Genomic DNA, 22,727 nt, shown 5'->3' on the forward strand with positions numbered 1-22,727 from the left:
AGTCTTATGAAGTATAGTTTAGCCGACGGCAATCTAAATTGACGTCAAAGCAGGTGATCTGGGCGAGCTCGTAGAACATGTTGACCGCGACATCACCGATTAGGCCGCAAACAAGATGTTTAAGGTCTCAGTAGTACCAAGCAAATATTGATTGAACGCCGGTAGCTATTTCAGTGGTCGACCTGACCACCGTGTCCGACCGTGCCAAGCAGGCCGGAACGCACCCCCCGGACGGCAGCTGCAACACCAACATGCTAGCGATGTGGATCAGACAGAAGCACGTCAGCCGTGACCTGCTGCCAAAAGTTGGGGTCTGATCCGCATCGCCAACCCTGTCAAAAACGACGTGCCGTTTGACCCCATTTCCAGACCGGCGTCATACCCGTGTGCCCTGACGCTGTATGTGTGGCAATCGACTGAGCAGGGGTCATAGCATTATCAACGAGTAATACGATCTTGTGCGAGTCAGTAGTGCTAAGTGTAACAAGGAGTCAGCTCCCGTCGACCCAATCCGGCCGCTATCAGACGCGAAGCTACTGTGCACATGTGGCATGCGCACACACACGGGCACCGTTCAGCGCCGTTTGTCAGGCGTGACCAACCACCCGAGGCCTGTCCAGGCTCTGACCACCCGGCAAGCGCCTCCCGACTACAAAGACAATTAAACATTTGCTCGACCGTGCCCGGCATCGCTCCCACAACATCGCAACGTTGCAACGTGTGCGCTAATGCATCGCCGCAGCAGCCGCGGCGCGCCACAGCAATGTCTAATGCTGTCTCATTTTCCGCACGACCGTTGGCACCCCAGCGCACAGCAACACTTCACATGCAACCTGCATCTCATTCATTCACAACGTGTCGTTCAGCAGCATCCTCCCATGTCCAAGCAGACCCACCGCAGCGCCTGCAGCAGTGTCACGTAAGCGCTGTCCGACGCCGCCAGCTGCAACGTATGGCGCGGTGGCAGGAGCACGCACGTGCGCGAACACTCAGCCCTGCTGGGCGGGTCCCTCCAGCGCACACCCGCCTGCACAACTGCCATCCCACTACTGCAGCCCGCGCAGCGCCTTCTGGCAAATGCCAAACACTTCCACGCGGTGCCGCTTTCCGATGGTGTCGCCGCCGCCCGCCTCCATCTCGAACGCGCCGAGCTGCAGGTAGGGAACAAACCAGCGCACAGCGAGAGTGCAAGCACAAGGTTAGGACAACAAAAACATATCAACACGCGACACGATTGTTCGTGACTCATAACACTAAGAGTTTGCAGCCTCCAGACAACGCATGAGACCAACTTACCGGCCTGCTGGCGAGCTCCCGGGCGCGGCGCAGCAGCCCCAGCCGCGCCTTCACCTGTGCGTCCGGGTGCAGGTGGCTGAGCACCTTGCGACCCACCACCAGCACCAGCTGCGACTTGTGCCTGTGGGATGGGGGCCGGGCGCCGGGCGTGAGGCAGGGAAGTCGGGAAATGAGCCGTATGCCACACATGTAGCGTTACCGCACGTACGGCACGTGCTTGGCTGGCACGGCCCCACCCCAGCCCCACCCTTGGCCCCACCTGCTGAGCATGACGGTGAAGAGGTTGGGGTTGATGTAGAACTCGTCGTTGGCGTTCAGTCGGTCAGGGGCCGATGTGCAAAAGCTGAGGATCATTACACGCCGTTCGCCGCCCTTTGAACATTAAAGAATGTGCAGGCATTGCAAAGGACAGACGGCGCGTGTAAGCCCAGATGCAGCCGTTGCGGACAGGAGATGTTTGCCATGGAAGACCGAGCCCACAGGCGTTGCTGTGTGCAGGGACGGGCTGCCTTGTGCGACCACGCATGGCATGCGCCACTCATAACCCGCCACCACCAATGCTGTTACCTGGTAGCTGTGGACCGTGGCGATGTCCTGCTCAGGCCTCAGCGCTCCGCGGTTGGCGGGCGGCTCGAGCTCCCCGCGCGCCCCGGCAGCTTGCAGCAGCTGCTTCTGGCCGCTGTGTTTGGCGACGAGATGCCGGGTGGAGACGGCATGCGGGGTAAGGTTTTGCGAGAAGCGTGATGTTCATGTGGGGCTCTACCGAGTTTCACCTGGTGCAAATTATCCTAGATCGACACATGCAACCGGTGTTGTCATCGGGCGGGTGCGCTCTACAGAACACACACCTGCGTAGCGTTGCGATGCCCACGCTGCCCGGCGGCAGCAGCGCTCCCGCCGGCGCCGACCACAGCAGCTCCCGGACAATCTGGGGAACAAGGGGAAGGCAAAGAAAGCCGTTCAGGATGCAAAAGCGCCAGCAGCCTGCAAGGTAACGAAGCCACTAGGACTGCGGCTGCCGCCTCCACCTGCGCCTCTGGCCTGCCGTCACCCGCACATGCACGCCTCCCGCGCCCCCACCTGCGCCTCCAGCTCATTTGCCTTGTCACTCTCCACCTCGTCATGCACCACCAACACCAACTCATCAGGCGCCACCAGCCCAGGGCCAGAGCTCCACACGCGTGCCAGCACCTCTGCAGGAGTAGCACGCTCAGCGAAAGAGTTACCGGCCACTGCAAGGGTGGTTGTGTTCCTGTCCATACCAGCACACGCTTCAGCAACTAGCACAACTCACCACGGGCCGACTCCAGCGCCAGCACCGGCGCCCGCCGCAGTGCCGCACTGCTCCTGATGCCACCGCGGCTGCTCGCGTGCTGCGGCTGCTGCTCCGGGGCCTCTGCACCCGCCTCCGCCTCCGCCTGTGCCTGTGCCTGCCGCTGCTGCTCCTGCAATGCCAGTGCTCGGCGCGAGGCCTGCAGCCGGATGCCGTCCTCCTCATACATGGGCGTCAGCAGCAGAGCCGTGACGGGGCCGAAGCGGTTGGTCTCGCTGCGATAAGTAAGCAACGCAGGAGGATGGGGTGCGAAGGCAGAATGAAGGGAGCCGCTTGTGTGACTGCACCATCCCTGGCGTGTTGACCAGCTCTTGCACAGTGCCATAGCCAGACTTTGCCCGTCTGCTCACCTGATTGCGCTGCGCACTCCGCCGGGCACCGTCGCCAGCAGCTCGTAGGCGCTGCCGGCCAGGTGCGGCCGCGCCGCGACCTCGGGACGCAACTCGGTGCGGGCGTCGAGCTGCGTGTGAAGGGGTGAAGGAGCAAGGTGGGTTGCAAATGAATGGACGGAGGAACATGCAATAAAGGTACCACAATAACGACTGCCCTCACGGGCAGCTAGCTACAGACAGGTCCTCAAGCTAGGAGACTGTGCGAGCATGTGTCATCCGCACCAACAGCCAGCATGCGTCCGTGCGTGTGCCAGCACATGCGCCTCACCACGTGCACTAGCGCCACGTGGCTTTCACGGGCAGCTGCCTGCAGGCTCTTACCGTGGTGATGGGCTTGAGCTGCTTGGGGTCGCCCACAGCCAGCACCTGCGCACCCGGGCTGGTGCCGCCGCCGCCACCCGCCGCCGGTGCCCCTGACGCTGACCCTGTTGCCCTCGGCTGCTGGCGTGGGAACAGCCCGCCCATGAGCGCCAGAGCTTGCGCTGACGTCATCATGGACGTCTCGTCCAGAGCTAGCATCGCCAGGGGGCTGGGGGCTCCGGGAAAGAGCGCAGCGGCCTGCGTGTGCATTGCCATAAATGTGCGCTGGATTTGCGCATGTGTATGTGTTGTATGTCCGAAATTGCGGCCAAACTGTAACAGCCTCCAGGCGTCACTGAAGTAGTCGGGGGCCGCACCGCCCCACCTATCCCAGAATCCGGACCACGCACCGTCAGTCCTGACAGCTTGAGCGCGGCGTTGACCGTGCCGACCACCACCACCGTACTGCCCTGCTGCAGCATGGTCTTCAGGCGGGTGACGGCCGAAGAAGCCGCCATCTGGTGCAAGTGGGCAGCGGGCGACGACACCGGTGCCTGGGGCTGCAACGGCTGGGCCGGAGTGGAGTAGGCACGGCTGCTAGGTCTGCTGGAGGCTGCGCGGCTGCTGATGCGGCTGCTGCTGATGCGGCTGCTGCTGGCGCGGGTGCTCCGAACGAAGGCGGCGCTCCAGTCCAAGTCGCCGACCGAGCCCGCCACGCCTCTGCTGCTGCTGCTGCTGCTGCTGCTGCTGCTGCTGCTGCTGCTGCTGCTGCTGCTGCTGCCGCTGCTGCTGGTGATGGCCGCCGCTGCTTCCCTTTTCTCCAACCGCTGTGCTCCAGCAGAGGAGGAGGAGTGCAGGCGCACCAGCTCGATACGCGGCAGGGTTGACAGCAGGGTTGCTGTGGACTTGCGGCTGCCTGCTGGGACACAACACCAGCAACCAGCACGCATGCATGCACGTGGTAACACGGGGCAGGAGCGAGCTGTACACAACAGGTGCCGCCGGAAAGGCGGTAGTGACCGCAGATCGCCGCCGCGCCCCAGAGCCCCTGCCCATCAATATACCATCGCCCTTCCGTCCAGGACGCACTTTCCCTGACCTCGGCCCCGGATAACCGTTCCCGTCTCCGTCTTTCCCTTACCCGCTCTTGACCCAGTCGCATGTCTACGGCACTTGCTCTCCCTTCAACTAGCGGTCTCAATGCCCAAGAGCACCAGGCAGGACCCACGCTTCCCCTGCTGCCTGCCAGCCGCCTCAGCAGGATCCCTTCAACTGCCGACCTACCAGCCACCTGCCCCTTGCCCACCTTGCTGAGGCTGCTGCGCTCGCACCCGCTCCGCCGCCAGGCTGACATAGGGCGCCAGTGCCGCCAGTCGGTCCGCCGCGACGTCCGCCGCCGCCTGCATATATAACAATAGTATGGACAGTACACGATGCATAGACACCCTGTGTTGTAAGCCAAGCTAGAGACAGCGCTCCAAGTATGTGTGTTGCAAGCGGCGTTACACCGCAACTGCCACTTCGGTCAACCATCACCGTACGTCTTCACTCACGTTCGTGGGCGCCACCAACACCACGAGCCGCCCGGCGGGTGGCGCGCTCCCATACGTCGCCCAAGCCTGCGCTGCACTGCGACCGGCAGACGCGACCCAGCTCAGGTGGTGGCAGCGCAGCAGCAGGGACGCCGCCAGCAGCTGCGTCTTGCCGGTGCCGGGCGGGCCTTGCACCTGCGTTTACGTGGCGTGGCGTGGAACGGCGCCTCACCGTTTGATAGTCACATCGCCAGTGCTGGCTGAGCCTGAACGGTGCGTGGCTAACAGGCCTTTCAGCAACACACGCGCAAACTCATTCAGTTCCGATCAGGCTCTCACTCACCACCTGCAGCCCTGAGCTCAGACCCGCCATCACCACCTCCGCCTGCTCTGCCGACAGAACCGAGGGCCCGGCACCGCCTCCGCCTGCAGCACCAGCACCAGCCACAGCTGCTGGCAGCTGCTTGCCGGTGCCCGCCTCCGTGCGCTGCAGCTCATCCAGCAGGAGCCGCACTGCGTGGGGGTGCAGGTGTGGGTGCCGGGTGCGATTAGGGAAGCAGGCTGCGCTGCGCTTTGGGTTTGCATGCGGGTGTGCCGCCATGCATGTCCGCCTGGCCACGACCCGCGCCGCCTACCTGCCGCATCCGCCTCCGCGGTGCTGGGCCGCGGGGCCGCCAGTGCGCCCTGCAACACCAACTCGTCCAAGTGGTGCCGCTTGGCCGCGTCCTGCGTTCAATCATGCAAACACATGAGAGCACCAGCAGCAGCTCAAGTCACACAGCGGCAGGCATGACAGCGGTACCAGTGCAGCGAAAGCGTGTTGGCAGGTATGTGACCATTTGGTTGTTCAAGGCAAGTGCGGGCGTCATGCCACCCGCCCACGCCGCACCAGGCCAGTGAGGGCCGCGTGGACGGCCGCGCCCACGTAGTCGGACCAGGACTCGTCCAGGGTGGCGTGGGCGTAGTAACTTGCAGGGCTGTGAGCAGAAGATGGGTTTGGAGTGGAGCGCACAGGTAGGTAGGTAAAGGTGAGGCCCACACGCGTCTCCGTATACGCTGGTGTCCAGTGTGCAAGTAGGGTGACGCGCCGGTCTGTGAGCAGTGAGGCCAATGGCCAATGCGTGGTGTGCGCGTACATACACGCGGCACGGCGAGCATTGCAACAGCAGCCGCACATTTGAGCGGCAAGCAGTGGAGAGGCCAGCCCTGCACGTGCGCGCGTTGCTGGTAGGCGCGTACCTGCTTGGGAAAATGAATGCGGACTGCTTTGATTGCCTGTTCCTTGAGAAGGCCGTCAGCAGGATGCGCCGCCGCCGCGACGCTGCCCGCTGCTGCCCAGGAGGCGGCTCAACACGGGGCGGCGGCTCCACGGCCTCAACGATCGCATCGAAGCCGTTCCGGATGTCCCTGGAGCTTTGGTATGCGTGCTGGTCGCCAGTGCTCCTGCATGCAGACAGAGCAAGTGAGGTCAACATATGCAGGTTGCGTGCTCATTGCATTGGTGTGCTCACCACGCACAATGCGTAAGCAAGGCAATGCCAATCAGTCAGACGATACATCTACCGTATACCATCCTCGGCCTGACCCCAACTTGACATGTGGGGACACCTCACCGCGGGTGCACGCGGACGAAGTCGCCGCCCTCAAACGCCAGTTGCTGACTCGCCACACTGCTGCCGCCGCCACCATCCCCCAGCTCCTCCACGTCACACATGTACAGCCCCTTGCCTTGGAGCCGCAACACCTGCGGCTCAAGCCACCGGTCGCCTCGCCAGTCCTCCTCATTTAGCTTGCGCACGCCCGACACCATAACGCTCTTGCTGCTCTGGTGCCGCACGCGCGGAAGGACCTGCACACGGGGTAGGTCGAAGCACGACACACACGTCAACGGCACGCCCTCTAGTCCATTCACCCACCAACATCCACATGCTTGCCCCACCCCCTATGCCCAGGCCAACCTGCATCAGCTCCTTGCGGCGCTCGTGCAGCCGCGCACTGAAGTCGATGGCCACCCAGTCCGCCAGCATGTCAGGCAGCGTCCGCGGCGGCGAGGGCCGCAATGCCGCGCGCAAGTCGATCTCCTCCTTCCGCATGTCCCCTGCACGCACCGGGCGCGCACGCAGTCATGAGCAGATTGAATCATAGTCATGGTGAATGCACTACGAGTCTATCCAACGCACTGTAGCGCCGCTGCTTTGACAGCGCCGTACTGTGGCAGAACTCACAGTCTGGATTCAGGCGCTCGAACATCCAGCGCTGCTGCCATGGCTCCTGCCTGCAATGCGGGTACGTTACTGGGGTTTAAATAGTCGTGATTACGACAAGCAACTAGACTTGATACGCCGGAACTGCATTGACACGGAGAGACCTTGCTAGAACCCTCCCGCCCGCCGACCCGGCCACCCCTCCGGCCCTCACTCGAGCAGCAGCGGCAGCGCTAGCGCCAGTGCGTCCGCCTCAGCCGTGTGCGCGTCTGCCGCCCCGCCCTCCACGTCAGCGGCCAAGGACTGCCGCTGCCGCTGCCGGACCATCGCGGCGCGGTAGTTGGCGAAGTGGTCGGAGTCTGGGGCGTAGACCATTCCCTGGAGCTTCAGCTCAAAGGGCCACACTGCCACCCTACGCAGCATTCACGTATACAACACACACATGGCATGCCAGGGGTGTTCAACCGTGTTTCCGAGCCAGGAGATGCATGGAGACGCCGCGCAACGGTCGTGGCCCGTGACTAGCTAGCCCACGACACTTGCGGCACACGCTTACGGCTGCGTCATGTCATCCTCAGGGCTTTCGAGGTGCGGCAGCAGGCGGCGAGACTCCGGGTTGTAGGCGATGCGTTGGGAGCTTTCCAGCCTGCGTGTTTGGCGTTCGGTGGTAGAGACGGGAGCGCCGAATGACAACACACGTGTCAATCAACCGCCTTTGCTTCATACATACAAGCGCGGGCTGTCGCATGTATACAGCAGTCGAGTATCCCTCACCCGAAGAATTGGGGTAGGGTCCGATGCATTCCAGGCACGTGCAGGTTGAGCGGGTGGAAGGGACTGCGTGGGCAGCAAGCGGAGTGTGGTTCGTGCTGGTGGGGCATACACACACATGCCGCGTGCTGAGGTGGGCACGTGCTGTGTGCCCCGGCGGCATTAAGGCACGCATGCGAGCGGATAGGAGGTGGCGAAGGAGACAAACGTGAGCTCTGCACCGGGGCCCGCGCCTGCGCCCGAACCCACACCCAAGGCGAGCACACTCACGTGGTGCTCATGCCCTTCTTCTGCTTCCATGCCTCCGTCTCCCACCTGTGGGTACACAGGGCCGTGTCCGTAAGCAGTTTGTGACTAGGATGCGTGGCCTGTGTCAATGACCCATTCGTGACGTGACGTGCAGTCGGTGCATCGCATGCGGCACTTTTAGGACACTCTGAGGCGTCAGCTGATGGCCGCGTCCTTGCTGACCGCTGAAACTGGCCCCGTCAGCACAACAGTCCGACAGTGCGACGCGCGGCCACCCTACGCAGTGGTACTCCTTCCTCCCGCTCCGCCCCTGCCATCCCCCTGCACGCACCTCTGCGCCGTGAGCTGCCAGCGGTTGCTGCCGGCCACCCCCGCCACCATCTGCCGGCCCCACTCCTCCTGCAGGTAGGACACCATGGGCTGCTCGCCCTCCGGACCCGCGCGGCGGCCCAGAAGCGTCTGCGGCAGCAGCAAGCGCATGCGGTGCACACGTGGTGTGTGAGGAATAGCATGGGGGTGCATGGGCGGGAAGCGCTTTGCATGAGCAAGTACAGTTGTGCATGCAAGTGCTACACACAAATGCACACGCGCACCAGGAAGGCATCCAGCGTGCTGCCGGTGTCCGCACCACCGCTGCCACCGTCACTGCTACAGCCCACACCGCCGCCGCCAAGGCTACTGCTCCAGCGGGAAAACTCCGCCAGTTGCTTCAGGGCACTGCTGTTGTCCAAGTAAAAGTGCAGCCGTGCCCTGAGGGGCGGATGCGGCGGCGGACTTGCGCCAGCGCCCGCCTTGCCAGCAGCTCCGCCAGGCAGGGTAGAAGCAACCTACAGGAACATCGGTCGACATACGTGTGTGCGTTTTCAGCATCACAGGGACCAAGGTGACCTTTGTTCTGCGCCCTCCCATGCCGCTCGCACGCACCTGCTCCACCGCCGCGAACACATCCGAAAGGAATCGCTCCACCAGCGCTCGGTCTGCAGCCAGCTCCACCGCTCGCCGCTCCGCTGCCGAGCCCACGTCGGCGGCCGCGGCGGTGTCGGGCCGCTCGTTCATGACAAGCAGGCTGCGGTCTTGGGGGCCTGAGCGCAGCGCCTGGGGGTGGCCGCAGCAGCAGGGATGTAGCCGTTAGCATGAGCACACCAAGCACTAGAGAACAATGCGTCACACAAACTGCAGATCTGTGGAGTGAGTGCGGCAGCGATGCACCAACAACAACAGCTCACCGCTTACCTTTGACCAGTCGCCAGCCCGGGGCGTGTACAGCTCCCGTTGGCTGCACGTCACGTGCGCCGCCAGGCTGTTGTACGTGTGCCGTACGTCGTCGTACGACAACACCAGGAACACACGAACCAGCGGCGTCGCCTCGGCGCCGCGCCAGGGTGGCAGCGTGCTGGCGCCGGGCACGGAGCGCAGCTGCACTCCCGCCGCCGGCGCGGCACCCTGCTGCAGGCATTCGTACAGGGTTGGGGCAGGAGGTGTCTGCTGTTAGTAGCGCATGTGCAAGCAACGTCCTTAACAGCCATTGGTAACTCCCACTCCTGTTCGCAATCCTGATTAGCCAATTAATCACGCACGCGAGCTCACCTGCTGCTCGCTAACCACCGCTGTGGCCATTGCCGGCGGGGGCGGCGGCAGCGTGGCAGCCCACGCCCTCGCTGAGTCCTGCAGGCAGGCCAAAACCCCATGCAAGATGAAGCACTGGATCACCCTACGGCGCTTTCTACGCCATGTCCACCCTGCCGTCAGGCTCCCACCATTCATCTACCCAGTCACGTACCCGTAAGAATGACAGGTCTGTGCTCAGGCCGAGGCGCAGCAGCTGCCGCGCGGCCGGCCCGTCCAGTTGCATTCGCGCCACGTCCCACACCCTGCAGCGCAGTGCGGCAGGAGTGACGGCGACCAGGGCGTGCACGTCACAACGCTTTGGGCCAACTCAAGGCCACAGCTAGGCACACGAGCCGGAGGCAGCACGCTGCGTGGGAAACACAATTGCACGGTCTATCTTCCTTGTGCGGCCACTCACGTGTCCAACCCCGCCTCCCGCAGCCGCCGGTTGTCTGCCGTGCTCAGCCCCAGCACCTGCACCGCGCCGCGCACGGCCGTGTCCGCAGCGCAGTAGGGCCGGTGGCTGCAGCTGGAGCAACCGTCTGGCGTGTGTGAGGCCGTGAGAAGGAGCAGGAGGGCAAGTCAAGCCGTGCGGAGGTATGAGTACTTGCGCGGCGGAGGGAGGTATATGTCGGGTCACTCGCATCCACAACTCCGCCGCCGCCACCGCGCCCGCAGCAGTCGTCGCCCCTTCACTCACTGTTCCACATGTAAGGCTGCTCCCGCACAAAGGCCTCCTCTGTGCCTGCCTTCACCGCCCGCCGGCCCTCCTCCCACAGCCGCTGCACCTCGCCACGCAGGTGCTCCAGAACCGCCGCCTCCTCCTGGGCACACAGCAGCCGGGAATGGTGAGTGTTACCGTACACAGCGAGTAACGCATGTGAGTAACGAATCTGCATCAACACCAGCCGCTTGCTCACATGGCACACACACACACTGGCTGCCCACGCACCTTCCGGGGGTCCAACGGCGGCACCACCAGCGGCGGCTCCGGCACGCCCTGCTCCGTGTCCCGCAACACCTCACACGTCACCTCGCCAGACCAGAGCTCCCCCAGCGACCACTCGCCGCCGTCGCCCGGCGCAGGTGTGGCTGTAGCGGCTGTAGCGGCTGTAGCGGCTGTAGCGCCGCCGCCACCTTTCGGCTCCAGCTGCTGCTGCCGCATCTCGGCCAGCTGCTGCTGTACCATCATGCGGTACAACAGCGCCTGCACCTCGTGCACACTCCGTTGGCGGCTGGTGTCCTGTGCAGCCAAATGTGTCCATCAGTGTTGTTAAGTCTGCGGTCCGTGGTTAGCGTGGCTAGCTGGTATGGAATGCCTGGCTGGCAGCTACGAGATCGCGGGCGCCCCGACAACGCCCCGACCCGCACCGCACCGTACCTTGCACTCGATGACATGCAGTCGAGGCCGCAGCATCACCTCCTGTCGTGAGGAACTGCTGCCGCCGCCGCCGCCACCGCTGCCCCCGGCATCGCCGCAGTCCTCCGGCTCCCACAGCAGCACCAGAAAGTCGATGGCACCAGACAGCTTCATGCCATTGCTGCTGCCGCCGTCGTCGCCACCCAACGCACTGACCAGCTTGACCTCCCGCGCAAACGCGTTCTCGCCTGCATTTTGCGGGCGCACATATTGCACGGCGCAACATTATGACAGCAGTTTGGATGCATGGCATGTTTCCTGAGTCCTCGGCTCCCCTAGGTCTCCTGGCTTGCCCGTGGGCCACCTCACCACGGCGTAGCTGCAGGGCTTGCTCGAGGAATTCTGTGAAGGACATGGAAGGGCTTGCCGCCAGCAACTGCTGCGGCCGCTCGTGTCCTGTTGCTCCCGTCACGGCTCCGCCTCCGCCCCCTGTAGCGGCGCCCGCACCAGCCGTCGGCGTGGCCGTGGCCGTGGCCGCAGTCGAAGCGCAGCAGTAGTTGGGTGCCATCTCCTTCAGCCCCATCGCCCGCAGCGCGGCCTGAACACAAGTAAGCGAGGAGATGAGCAGGCGGGTCAGCGGCGTACGGCTAATATATCGTTGGCATGTATGCAACCACGCATCGGTGTGAGCGATGCAACCCAACATAGTTCAAGAACACGCTGTCGAGCTGCTTAGAGTCCGAAGCCGCAGCCACGGAGCGTCGCTGCCAACGCGGCCGCCACACACACACATGGCATGACTCCACCAACACAATCCACAAGCAAAGGGCAGCCACCGCAGAAGCCCCAGCTCCGTTGGTCACGGCAACAGCAGCAGTACCGTCCACCACCTAACCCCTCCGTCTCACGCACCGCGCATTCATCCTCCCGCTGCCGCGCCGCCGCCAGCCGGAAGGCCGACGGCTTCTTCAGCGCCGTGAACACGTCGGCCTGCTGCGGGTCTGGCTGGGAGGCGGACTTGGTGAGCTGCAGACAGGGGAAGCAACAAGGATGGCGTCAGGTCATGAAGGACGTGCCGGGTGCGATGTGTGGACCTAGGCACAGCAGCCCGTACCGTCATGTCTTCTACAGTCAAGCGTTAAGTTAGTTACACGTCACATGTGTGCGTACTGCTCACCCCCCAGCACACGCGCAGCCGCTCCACAGTGCTGAGCGCCAGAGCCCGGCTGCACCCCGTGTACGACGCCGCCGTCACAGTCTGAGCCTCCGGCGGCGGCGCACGTGGCGTGGGCTGCTGCTGCTGCTGGTGCTGCTGCTGCTGCGGTGCCCCTTGTTGTCGTTGGAGTGACGCCAGCACCCAATCTGGCGGCGGCGGCGGCACACGTGGCGGCGACGGCGGCCCTGGTGGTGGCAGCTGTTGCTGGTACTGCTCCTGAGGCGGCGTCGTGGGTGGCGGCACTGGTGGAGGCGGTGGCGCCGGATCTAGCACTGGATTTGTCGCAGGCCCCGCTGCCACCTCGGGCGCTTCAGCCGCCACAGGCTCTGCCGGAGCTGCTGCGGCTGCTGCGGCTGCTGCGGCTGCTGCGGCGACGTAGGCTGCGGCGGCCTTGTACAGCGGGTCATGTCGGGGCCGCCACCTCAGCCGCTTCTTCGCAACTGCCAACTCCCGCTGCTGCTCCAGTCGCGCTACCTCCTGTTGCACTCGCCGCAGTTGCTCCTGCTCACTGCTAGGCACAGGGCAGCTGGCCGCAGAAGAGGACGGCGGCTGTTGCACGGGGGCCAGCTGCTGCCGCTCCTCTTCTGGCCCCCCGCTCGCACCGGCCGAGCTGCTGGCTGATGAGCATGCGACTGTGCGATACAGCTGGCTAGGCACTGCTACCACTGGACAACGCCCCGCCGTTAGCCGGAATCTAGCTGTGCTCCCTGCCGATGCTCCTGCAGATGTCGACCGGGCCTGGACAGCCGGCCTGGTCGCGACAGGTCGTGACTGCGTACATCACAGCGTGTGAGTCAAGTAATTGACACCAGCGCGGTCAACCTCAGGAGCGGGACTCAACTCACCCGTCCATGTACGCCGGGGAGGTCATGTCTCTTCATATCCTGGGGCTACCTTGAGGTTTTACACCTCTGGCATGACTATTTAGCTATTTCCTAATGTCGTTAATGACGTGTATCGTGAAAAGCGGGAACGGGCAAGCGGCCCGCTAACAGCATTCTCGCCCATGCAGTCATGGCGTTTGCCGGGATGTCACAAGGATTAATCGGCTCGCATTTATGGGTTGCATTAAACCAGGCTGCCAGTTTGCAGAGGCTGCCCGCCAAAAATCCGTCTCGCAGGGAAAGAAGAGGTGACCTGTGGCGATAGAAAGAAAGACTGACAGATGGCAGTATATATTGGTGGACTCTGATTTAGTGGCCCGATGCGTCATGCCTCATCGCCGTCACACACCCTGCTCGCACGCGCTGTCCGCCCCAGCAAATGCGATCCACGGCATCTGTGCGGGCGAGTGCGGAGGATTATGGCCTGAATGTTATAGGGCGAGCAAATATTAGCAGGGCACGGGAATGTGGCCTCCCCTTGGGCTGGTGGTGGGTTGCCGTTGATGAAGGGATGTAAGGATGTGACGGGAGATTGAGAGGCACGCAAGGCGCCCGCTGGGCGCTGGCAACTGAGTGCACGCATTCATACTGTACGCTGAACAAAATACACTTCAGCATCGGTAGCACCGCTGACGAACAGCCACAACCGAAGAATACCAGGAAACAAGGCATCGTCTAGGGTCTCAGCCAAGGGGGCGTCAGATTCTAACATCAGCTAGGACGATAGTAGATACATCTATAGAAGCTAATAAAATTGGTCCGGTAGTACAACGGTGCACAGGGAAGCAGATTGGCGCTCCCGCCCCCCTACATGCCGTAAGGGCGGAGAGGCTACCGAGGTCGGGCGGACGGTAAAAGGGGAAGATAGAGAGGAGACAAAGGGGAGGCAGAGGGGAGACAGCGGGAAAGCGGAAGGCCGTCAGAGGGGAGGCGGGTCCAAGACGGAGGGGAGACGGAGCTCGGCACCCGACGTGCCAGCGCACCCTGGTTCCAGCTTCCCTGCGTAATGTGTATCATCGAGTAGAGCGCGTAATCAACAAACGTTAACTCTACATACCTCATCTCATGAAGACCCTCGCGAGAGCCTGCTGCTTGGTGCGCGCCATTCGGCTCTTCTAGCCGACCGTTTTGTTGCAACACTGAACACGGTTTGATTTATATCACATACATTTAGATATACCAGCCGATAAAAATGCGTCGCTTTGCGACGTTGAACGAGCAGGCACAGTCCACTGCGTCAACTTCGTCGTCGACCCGGTCCGTGTGTGCACGGATATGCAGCAATAGGCGTCGTGCATCAATTCAGCCGTTAGGCACTGTCGCCCTTGGCCGTCGCAGCGGCGTCGCTTGCCGCTCAGGAGTCGCGGTGCAAGCAGCGGCGGTGGTTCAGGAGGAGTATGACGTTGTTATTCCCAAGTTCCCAGCCCCAGCAGCTGGCGCGTTCCTGCCGGATAAGCGCTCGTTCCGTGAGGAGCACAGGATCCGCGGCTACGAGGTCAGCCCGGACCAGCGTGCCACCATCGTTACTGTCGCCAACCTATTGCAGGTGGGGCTTGGTGTTGAAATGATAGTGTTGGGGTAGGCTGCAGGCCTGCTACGGTCTCGGCGAGCTCACGGTTCAAACCCTGATGCCGATGATCGGCGTAACGCTTGAGAACGGTTGTGGCGAGCTTCCTAGCGCGCTCTCGAGGTCACTCGGCCGTGCGGTAATAAGCTCAGTCTCTGGTTTTCCGCGCTGCTGTCCTGCGAGCTGAGCCAGCACCACCTATCAAACTCCCGCCTCGAGTGACCTCGGCCTACCCCGCGCAGGAGGTCGCTGGCAACCACGCCGTGGGCATGTGGGGCCGCACTGACGAGGGGTTTGCCAGCCTGCCCAGCATGAAGGACCTGCTGTTCGTCATGACACGCCTGCAAGTGCGCATGTACGAGTACCCCAAGTGGTGAGACCGCGCCCGCACGCAGGCGCTCAGGCCCCGGGCGAGGGGCTGGGAGCTGAGCAGACGGGGTGACCGCTCAGGGTGCTCGTCGGGCTGGCACGGTCAGCGATAGCTCACTGGATGGATGGAGCGCTGTGGGGGGCCTGAGGCCGGGGTGAGAGCGCACAGCCAACCTGCAGCGCGGCGGCTGGAACGCAGACCGCCGTCAGCGTGCACGCCCAACGGCTGTAGGCGTTATGCGTTAGGCAAGCCCGACGCCTGCCTCTGCCAGTGCCTGGGCCGCAACTTGTTGCCATACTTAAGGAGTTCATGGCAACTGCTGCTGTCGGGTTGCCGGGTCTGCTAGCTGTCGTCTATTTCTTTGGGCCGCAACGCCTATGCGGCGAAGGATAAAAACCCCACGGAGCACCGAGCGTCGCCTTGCTGGCAAACCGCTTATCTCAAAACAAACTCCCAAACTGCGGTCACCTTCTTACGGTTTGCCGTACCTTCCTCCGCCGCACCGCTGCAGGGGCGACGTGGTTGCTGTGGAGACGTACTTCACGGAGGAGGGGCGGCTGGCGTTCCGGCGTGAGTGGAAGCTCATGGACGTGGCCACCGGCAAGCTGCTGGGCGCGGGCACCAGGTGGGGCGGGGGAGGGGCGAGGCAGGGCTGGGCGGGGTGGGGCAGGACAGGGCACGGCGGGAAGGGCCGCAGAGGTTATGGGGTCAGGGCGTGGGGAGGGAGGGAGGGAGGGAGGGAGACACGGGCAAGAGGCAGGGGCTGCGACCAGTCTGCGGCTCTGGAGGATGGACAAGGTCGGGCTGGTCTGCCGGTGGAAAGGCGACTTGGGCTCCCCGCGCGTGCGAGGTGTGGTGGGCGGTATGACCAATACCACCGCGTTCACAGCTCAGCCAACCGTCCGGCGCTTGCATGGGGGCTCTAGGGGCTACCCTGGTCTGGTTCAGGGACTGGTCACACAAGGGCGCGCGCGCACACGCACGTGAAAGCCGCGAACAGCCGCCCCATGCAGGCTACGGCTCCGCCCAACTCCCAGTCTTACTTGCCCACGCCACCGTAGCCATAACGCCACGTTGGCCCCTGCGTCCCTCGCTGCCTCCCGCCCGCAGCACCTGGGTCACCATCAACACGGCCACTCGCCGGCTGTCGAAGCTGCCGGAGGACGTGCGCAAGCGCTTCCTGCGCTTCGCGCCGCCCAGCAGCGTGTGAGTGTGCCTGACTGTGTGGCAGCCAGTTGGCGGTGGGCAAGCGTCGAGGGAGAAGGCGTGGTGGAACTGCGGGAGTGACCAACGGTGCCGGTGCACGACAGTGTCGGGGCAATTTCCAGAAAGCGCTTCAGGTGTTGAGTAGGTTTTCTCGCGCCATCGCGACGCCCGTTGCTACCGTCTCGCCCTGACGGCCTGCCTGCCTGCCTGCCTGGCGCCCTCACCACGCCCACACGCCCACAGCCACATCCTGCCCCCTGAGGAGACCAAGAAGAAGCTGCAGGACATGGAGCTGCCCGGCCAGGTGCGTGACTGTGGGGGGGAGGGAAGTGCGGCATGGGGTGTGGGGGTGTTTGCCAATCGCAAATAAGTTGCGACTGGGCGTAACAGTACCAAGTTCCCTTCGGAACAGCAGCCACATACTGAAAGCGCCGGGCGGGGGAGGGTACATGCGCAACAGTGTTGTCTGAGGGCCTGTCAGACAGGCATGGGTTGTGAGGCGCCAAGTTGCAGTCGAAATCGGGTTGCGCAGCGCGGGGCGAGGTAGGGCCGGGGGCTGGTATGCACTCGGTGGGTGCTGCATGCACTCAACAGGGTGGAAACAGTATCCGACATGAATATGAGGCCGCGCGGCTGGCCCTCACCCTGACCACCGCCGGCACGGCTGCATACCCACATCAGTCTCGGCTGCTCGCCCACGCGCCCTCCTCTCTTGATGCCCTCTCCCTTGCCTATCCTCAACTCCTGCCGCTGCCGGCCCCACTCCTACTGCCCCGCCCACACAGGTCCAGTCTGCTCAGCAGGTGGCTCGGCGCGCGGACATGGACATGAACGGCCACATCAACAACGTGACCTACCTGGCCTGGACGCTGGAGAGCCTGCCGGAGCGGGTCATGAGCGGCGGGTACAAGATGCAGGAGGTGCGGCGGGAGCGAGGGGCGGGCGTGGGATGCAGGAGGTGCGGCAGCGGTGGCTAAGGCCGGGTACGCTGCGGTGCGCGGAGAGGAGGGGCGGGCTGGGGGGACGAGATCGGAATGTAGTGGAAAGGAGCAGAGGTAGAGCTGAGTAGGGTGTAGGGGAGTGGGAGTGGGAGCGGAGCCAGATGTAGGGGAACGGCAGATCCCCTACATGGCTTGGGGTTTGGGGCATGCCTCATCGGGCCCGCAATGGCCTCCAAACGGCGGCTCCTCCGGGCCCTCCAATTTTCGGACCGCAGATCTCCCAAACCCCAACCCCTCTCTTAACTGCCTCTCTCTCCAACCACCTACAGATTGAGCTGGACTTCAAGGCCGAGTGCACGGCTGGCAACGCCATTGAGGCGCACTGCAACCCCCTGGACGATCACTCCGCGTCCTTCGTGGGACCCGCGCCCGCCAACGGCAACGGCAACGGCCACGCAGCCGAGCCCGCCGCCGACTCCGCACCGCTGTACTTCCTCAGCATGCTGCAAAAGTGTGACGAGAACGGGTGTACGGAGCTGGTGCGGGCGCGCACGACATGGAGCCGTACGCTGGAGGGCGCCAAGCCGGCACCGCCGCCGCTGTCGGAGCTGTCTGCGGCTCAGTGAGGAAGTGTGTGAGGTTGTGTGCGGCGTGAGGACGTGTGCGTATTGTGAGTGCGGCAGGTGTGCTTTAGTTGGATGGTTGTGAGCGGTCGCCGCTTGTGCAATCAGTGGTGGCCTGGGGATAAAGGGCGGATAGTGAGCACGGGCCGCTGGTGAGCTGTCATCTGGCCAAGGAACCGCAAGGGGTTGAGAAGCAAGGCATGGGGCCCATGGAAGCGGTCGCAATTTTGAGAACTTTTGAACGCGGTCACCTATAGCAGCAGCAGGTTTAGGTTTGGTAAGCGATGGACGGTTGTGGGCTGCGGCTGGAGTGCATGAGGTGGTCGGCGCGAACATGCGCAGCGGTGCTGGTTGCGTTGCATGCATTTTTCGTGTGGGCAGTGTGTTGGCAACCTCCAGACCCGAGCATGTGTCCGTGTGTTGGGCTGGTGACACGTGTCTTTCGCTTCGACGCCCTGGCTGCGTAAGCAGGAGAGGGCAGCAGCTTTCGTTTGAGGAGGAGGGATTGCACAGCGACACGTTTGAGAGCCAGGAGGTCATTCGGTGAGCATTGCAACTCCCACTCCTGGCTGCGCGTTTGCATGCTGGCAATCATCAGGTGTTTCATTGGCAATTTGTATTGGTTTATTAGGGCTCGCAGCTCGTAACAATTACTTATGTTCGGTGCGGTTTCAGTGGATATGCTGACGCGTCGACCGGAAGAGCGAGTGCACGCCCGATGCGCGGGGGTCAAAGACGAGAGAAAGGATGCAAATGGCGTTTAGGCTGCTGCCAGCAGTCCCGCCAACGGCACTGACCACTGCGCGGGGCACGAAGAAATGGTTCCTAGAGTGAGTGCTGAGTAGAGTTCGTGGCTGTGATGGAGATGGGTCGTGGGTCATGTATGAGGGCTGCGAGTTGCGGCGTGCACACGCACAGGGCACGGTTGACGGCAGCTAGACCGTGCACGGTGCGCCTACATCAGGAGACTGGGGATGAGTGAGGTGCAGGCAGGCATCAGCATTGCAAGCCGGTAATGCTGACGTATGTAACATTGCACCCTGTAACGATTTAGCGGGCACGCAGTGACAGGAATCCATACATGTCAGATCCAACAGTGAGGCACGCCAGAGTGTGGTCCGGGCTTACCCTGCCCACTTCTTTCACACTGCGTTACAGGGATCTATGCGGACGGATTGGTTCCGCCCTGCACAGCACACAGTAAGTCTACACGCTTGGACGGTTAGCAAAGGGGCCGCAGCCACAAGGATGCCCACCCGCGTCCTTGCCCGAATCGCACATCAGCGCGTTGGACACAGCCGGCTGTTGTGATCTAGGACAAGCAAGAGCAGAGGGGTTGAGAGACGAGTTCCCGTTGTGATGGCTGAAATCCCGACCCGCAAATCCCACAAGGCAGGGTCGCGCTGGCTGGCTCAGAAAGTTTGCGCAGTCCTCACGCTCCGGGCGCCCGGCCAGGCGAAAGCACCACACAGCCAGTATGCGACGCCACACCATGCGCGACGCTGAGTGGTAGCGCACCTGCAATCAGGCGACCGACGTCCACGGATGAGCACCGATGATAGACAACCCCAGTATTGCGAGCAGCGTGCAGCAAGCAATGGCCGGGCGACAGCGTGACAAGCACGGGCAAGGACAGGGCGCGGCAAGGCAGAAGAAGGGAGCCCGAAGTGTACGGAAGTGGCGGGCAGTCGAATGCAGTGCGAACACGCCAACATCACAACCGGAGGCGAGGACGCGTGGCTGCATATTGGAGGAAAAGCTGTATCTTGGGTTGGGAGAGCTGAAGTCGCGCCCTAGTCGGAGGTTGGACACAGCTGGCTGTCTGTGACCGCCATGTGTGTCCATGGGATGCCGTTGACACAGCCCAACACAGCATTCGTGCAAGTCCAAAAGGTGTGGCCTCAGGTTGTACAGCTGTACCCGCCACCCGCACTGCCGCGCACAGGGCTGCGGGCACCGGCACGCCGACCTCCGTGGCACATATCACGTCCCGATGTCTGGTCGATGTCTGGGCAGCCGCATATCGTGAACCCTGCTGGGCCTGACTGTGTTATGTGGTCCGGACGGAGATGTTCCGGCATACGTCCCTGCATGGAAGTCTGCGCACTTGGACAGTATGACTCACCAGCCGCTGTGCCCCGCGCCTGCGGGCCGCTCAACTGGCCAGCCTGTCCTGCAACGTCCCAAACCCGCAACCACCCGAACAACCAACTCCTAGTCCTACTGCAAGGCGCAGCGACCGCATCAGCCAGCTATGGAAAGCATACTATTAGCTTTAAGAGCGCAATGACGAGTCTCGCTCGTCGGCGACACGACCGCTGGACTCGCATCGGGCTTGCGAAGCGACTTTTCCCCTGCTACTTCTTCGATGGTTCCAGTCTAAATTTCCTTCGAGTAATCAAGTGCTTATATACTTCTGCATCAGACCATACTGACAAAGCAGGATATAGGGAAAAAATGCTGCTCTCAAGGCAAGCCCTTTCATCGTCGCGCGTTGCCCCGGCTCGACGGACGTCTGCAATTGTAAGGTCCAAGCAGCCATGCGTCGTCGCGGCGCGCCAAGTGGCACGGCCTGCGGCGCCGCGCAATTTGGCACCCTCGCAAGATGATGACTCCAACATGGTGAGGTTGGCGCATCAGCCAGGCCCCTGCTCTTGTTGCTACAGCGACAGCACTACAATCTTGGAAACTAAATGAACACGGCAAGGACCAAAGTGCGGAAGTGTCAGCCCTTGACGTGACTCCCGTGTCCAGTGGTCCGTGTCGGGATGCCTGCGGCCCCGATACGTGGTGTGCTTCTTCTGTGGAATAGCCGAGCCTCTGGCACCACTACAGCTTAAACGACTATAAACAAATACATGTTGTCCCCGCCTGCCGCCCTCAACACTCCCGTGCAGCAGGCGGTGCCATCCTTTCAAGAGGTCTTCCCAACCAAGGTGCAGGCGGGGTACCGAGCGCAGCCTACGCGCCCAGCCTGCGTGGTTCCTGCTGGGGGCAGCCCCGCGGCTGCATTTGCCCATGTGCCTCAACATTGCGACGTTGGTACCGTACTCATTGCTGGTCAGGTCATGGCACTAAAACGCAACGCTGTATGCATGCAGTTCATGGTGACCTGCAAGGACCGCACAGGGGAGATGAATCCGGAGACTCAGCGCGTGGTGTGCTGCTGCGCCCAGTGTGAGGAGAAGCAGCCCGACTTCGCCCGGCGCTTGCCCATGACCTTCTCTGCATGGGAGAAGCACTGCGGCTCCAAGAATAAGAGTTGGAACACGGTAGGTTCACGAGGTCGAACCTAGAAAAATTTACCAGTCCACCGGCTGACTCACTACATGAGCCAGGGGGCACAAAGCGCACGGCTGCTACTGTAATAGCCGCTCAAGAGGATAGCTTGCAGCGAGTTCCAGGCCACCCAGCGCCTCTGATGCAAGTCAGTGCGTGGCCACTGACCGTGATTGCCATTGGTCACATGCGTCATGTCACGCACGCAGAGCCTGAAGGTCGTGCCCGGGTCGGGGCTGGCGGCGGTGCCGGCTGACAACAGGCCGGTGTCCATCAGGGCCTTGCTGGCGCGGAGGAAGCTGAGGGTCGGCAGATGGGCCCGCGGCACGGACGTGGGTAAGTGGCCGATTCGCGGTTGTGCAGATCCGTGCAACACCGATGCACGCCCTTAATAAGGAAGGGCTGGGTTAATTGCCAGGTAGGAGCACGGGCTTAGAGCAGGCGGTGTTGTTCACATCTGCCTGAGCTGAGCTACCTGACAACCACATAAGCACTGCTGCGGCGGCAGCCTTGCCCTAGTTGAGCGTCATAGCCGTGTTAGTGCTTGACAGTGCTTCATGCGCTGTGCATCCGTCCTTGACTACCGTACATTGTTCCTCCCTCCCCTACACCGCACCACCGATTCCCTATCGCTGCTACCTCCGGAGCGCCCTGATTTGTCCCGGCCCAACTTTGTTCTGAATTACGGTACTCTTGGTGTGCGCTGCAGGCAAGCTGTACCTTGAGCGACTCGAGGAACCGACGAAGGAACCATAAGGCAGTAAAATATTGTTGGCAAGCCATTGCCAAGGTTGTCTGATGCAAGTACCCGAGTAACGTAACGCTTGTAACGCAGCGCACATGGCAGTCGGGGCAGCGCACGTGGCCTGGTACCGGGCCTTAGCCTGTCGTGGCCAGGTGGGCGGGATGCGGGCATGCAGCGGGTACTGTGGGAGCGGAGGTCCTGCAATATGGCAAGCGCAAAAGAGGTGGAAAGCGCAAAAGAAGAACACGAGGCATGGTAACACGCGGCTACTAATAAACTCGTGTGTTGCCTGGCTTTGACTGTACCGTACGTGCCAGCAGGGAGCCGGGTCCCATGGTACGTGGTAAGGCCTCTGAAGAGATTTGTGTCTTGCCAGAGAGAGGGAGAGAGACAGAGAGAAATTGTGTGTGAGTGTGTGTGTGTGTGTGTGTGTGCAGGTGTGTGTGCATGTGTTTGTGAAGCTGCACCAAGTAGGGCCAGGGGTCCGTGGGCTCCAGGAAGCGTATTCTATCTGCTGTCCTATTGGCTAGGTAGGTGGCTACCCCTCCCCCCAAACATTTGTGGCCCCTCCATGCCTGGATGGGCCCGGCATGGGGTGTTGTCGAGGGCAGCCAGCGGACGTGTAACTGCTGCGTGCACGAGCACACACGGGGTGCAGGGCTTTGCCCGATGCCCATTCATCAAAGCTCATGTGCGTAACCTACTGAGCGAAGTATGGCCATGCATAGACACGCACTTGGCTGTTTGTGGACGCGGCCGGCTGTCTGTGGCCGCCATGGATGTCCATTGGATGCCGTTGACACAGCCCAACACAGCATTCGTGCAAGTCTAAAAGGTGTGGGCTCAGGTTG

General features: G+C 62.5%; 3 protein-coding genes across 4 annotated transcripts; 2 read left to right on the plus strand and 1 right to left on the minus strand.

The window, feature by feature from the left end:
* Positions 1-2: 2 nt before the first annotated feature.
* On the minus strand, positions 3-13,418 carry CHLRE_06g256700v5 (uncharacterized protein). The gene is made up of 37 exons (XM_043062713.1): positions 13,107-13,418; positions 12,223-13,032; positions 11,958-12,071; positions 11,415-11,643; positions 11,067-11,293; positions 10,638-10,928; positions 10,386-10,509; positions 10,104-10,227; positions 9,858-9,948; positions 9,665-9,742; positions 9,311-9,523; positions 9,002-9,172; positions 8,671-8,904; positions 8,409-8,536; positions 8,099-8,143; positions 7,832-7,894; positions 7,614-7,703; positions 7,272-7,469; positions 7,079-7,128; positions 6,812-6,951; positions 6,467-6,702; positions 6,093-6,296; positions 5,743-5,830; positions 5,489-5,579; positions 5,197-5,366; positions 4,875-5,048; positions 4,628-4,721; positions 3,732-4,237; positions 3,343-3,579; positions 2,980-3,089; positions 2,591-2,844; positions 2,377-2,489; positions 2,145-2,224; positions 1,864-1,975; positions 1,556-1,668; positions 1,297-1,417; positions 3-1,151 (listed from the first exon to the last, which is right to left on the minus strand). The coding sequence occupies exons 1-37, from the start codon at positions 13,140-13,142 to the stop codon at positions 1,047-1,049; spliced, it is 6,264 nt and encodes a 2,087-aa protein (XP_042923419.1). The 5' UTR covers positions 13,143-13,418; the 3' UTR covers positions 3-1,046.
* An 800-nt stretch (positions 13,419-14,218) lies between these two features.
* CHLRE_06g256750v5 (uncharacterized protein) lies at positions 14,219-18,910 on the plus strand. Its single transcript, XM_001696567.2, has 7 exons — positions 14,219-14,691; positions 14,955-15,085; positions 15,594-15,707; positions 16,193-16,288; positions 16,532-16,592; positions 17,074-17,208; positions 17,559-18,910. Exons 1-7 carry the CDS (start codon positions 14,338-14,340, stop codon positions 17,853-17,855), a joined length of 1,188 nt encoding a protein of 395 aa, XP_001696619.1. The 5' UTR covers positions 14,219-14,337; the 3' UTR covers positions 17,856-18,910.
* A 1,158-nt stretch (positions 18,911-20,068) lies between these two features.
* On the plus strand, positions 20,069-22,710 carry CHLRE_06g256800v5 (uncharacterized protein). 2 transcript variants are annotated; one of them, XM_043062714.1, is made up of 5 exons: positions 20,069-20,474; positions 20,750-20,788; positions 20,954-21,124; positions 21,341-21,467; positions 21,841-22,710. In XM_043062714.1, the coding sequence occupies exons 1-5, from the start codon at positions 20,310-20,312 to the stop codon at positions 21,885-21,887; spliced, it is 549 nt and encodes a 182-aa protein (XP_042923421.1). In that variant the 5' UTR covers positions 20,069-20,309; the 3' UTR covers positions 21,888-22,710. The 2 variants fall into 2 exon arrangements, with proteins under 2 accessions (XP_042923421.1, XP_042923420.1); XM_043062715.1 differs by having other exon boundaries at positions 20,753-20,788.
* The last annotated feature ends 17 nt before the right edge of the window (positions 22,711-22,727 follow it).

The sequence above is a fragment of the Chlamydomonas reinhardtii genome, chromosome 6, assembly GCF_000002595.2.
Source record: "Chlamydomonas reinhardtii strain CC-503 cw92 mt+ chromosome 6, whole genome shotgun sequence".
NCBI classification, from domain to species: domain Eukaryota; kingdom Viridiplantae; phylum Chlorophyta; class Chlorophyceae; order Chlamydomonadales; family Chlamydomonadaceae; genus Chlamydomonas; species Chlamydomonas reinhardtii.

Excerpts from the sequence above, each read along its gene's own strand:
- CHLRE_06g256700v5 (XM_043062713.1), bottom strand. The coding sequence starts at position 13,142 with ATGAAGAGACATGACCTCCCCGGCGTACATGGACGG. Across the intron at positions 6,703-6,811 it reads GCCGCAAGGAGCTGATGCAG|GTCCTTCCGCGCGTGCGGCA; the intron begins GTTGGCCTGGGC and ends CCCCGTGTGCAG. Across the intron at positions 6,297-6,466 it reads TTCGTCCGCGTGCACCCGCG|GAGCACTGGCGACCAGCACG; the intron begins GTGAGGTGTCCC and ends GTCTGCATGCAG.
- CHLRE_06g256750v5 (XM_001696567.2), top strand. The coding sequence starts at position 14,338 with ATGCGTCGCTTTGCGACGTTGAACGAGCAGGCACAGTCCACTGCGTCA. Across the intron at positions 16,289-16,531 it reads TTCGCGCCGCCCAGCAGCGT|CCACATCCTGCCCCCTGAGG; the intron begins GTGAGTGTGCCT and ends ACACGCCCACAG. Across the intron at positions 16,593-17,073 it reads ACATGGAGCTGCCCGGCCAG|GTCCAGTCTGCTCAGCAGGT; the intron begins GTGCGTGACTGT and ends CCGCCCACACAG.
- CHLRE_06g256800v5 (XM_043062714.1), top strand. The coding sequence starts at position 20,310 with ATGCTGCTCTCAAGGCAAGCCCTTTCATCGTCGCGCGTTGCCCCGGCT. Across the intron at positions 20,789-20,953 it reads AAGAGGTCTTCCCAACCAAG|TTCATGGTGACCTGCAAGGA; the intron begins GTGCAGGCGGGG and ends GTATGCATGCAG. Across the intron at positions 21,125-21,340 it reads AGAATAAGAGTTGGAACACG|AGCCTGAAGGTCGTGCCCGG; the intron begins GTAGGTTCACGA and ends TCACGCACGCAG.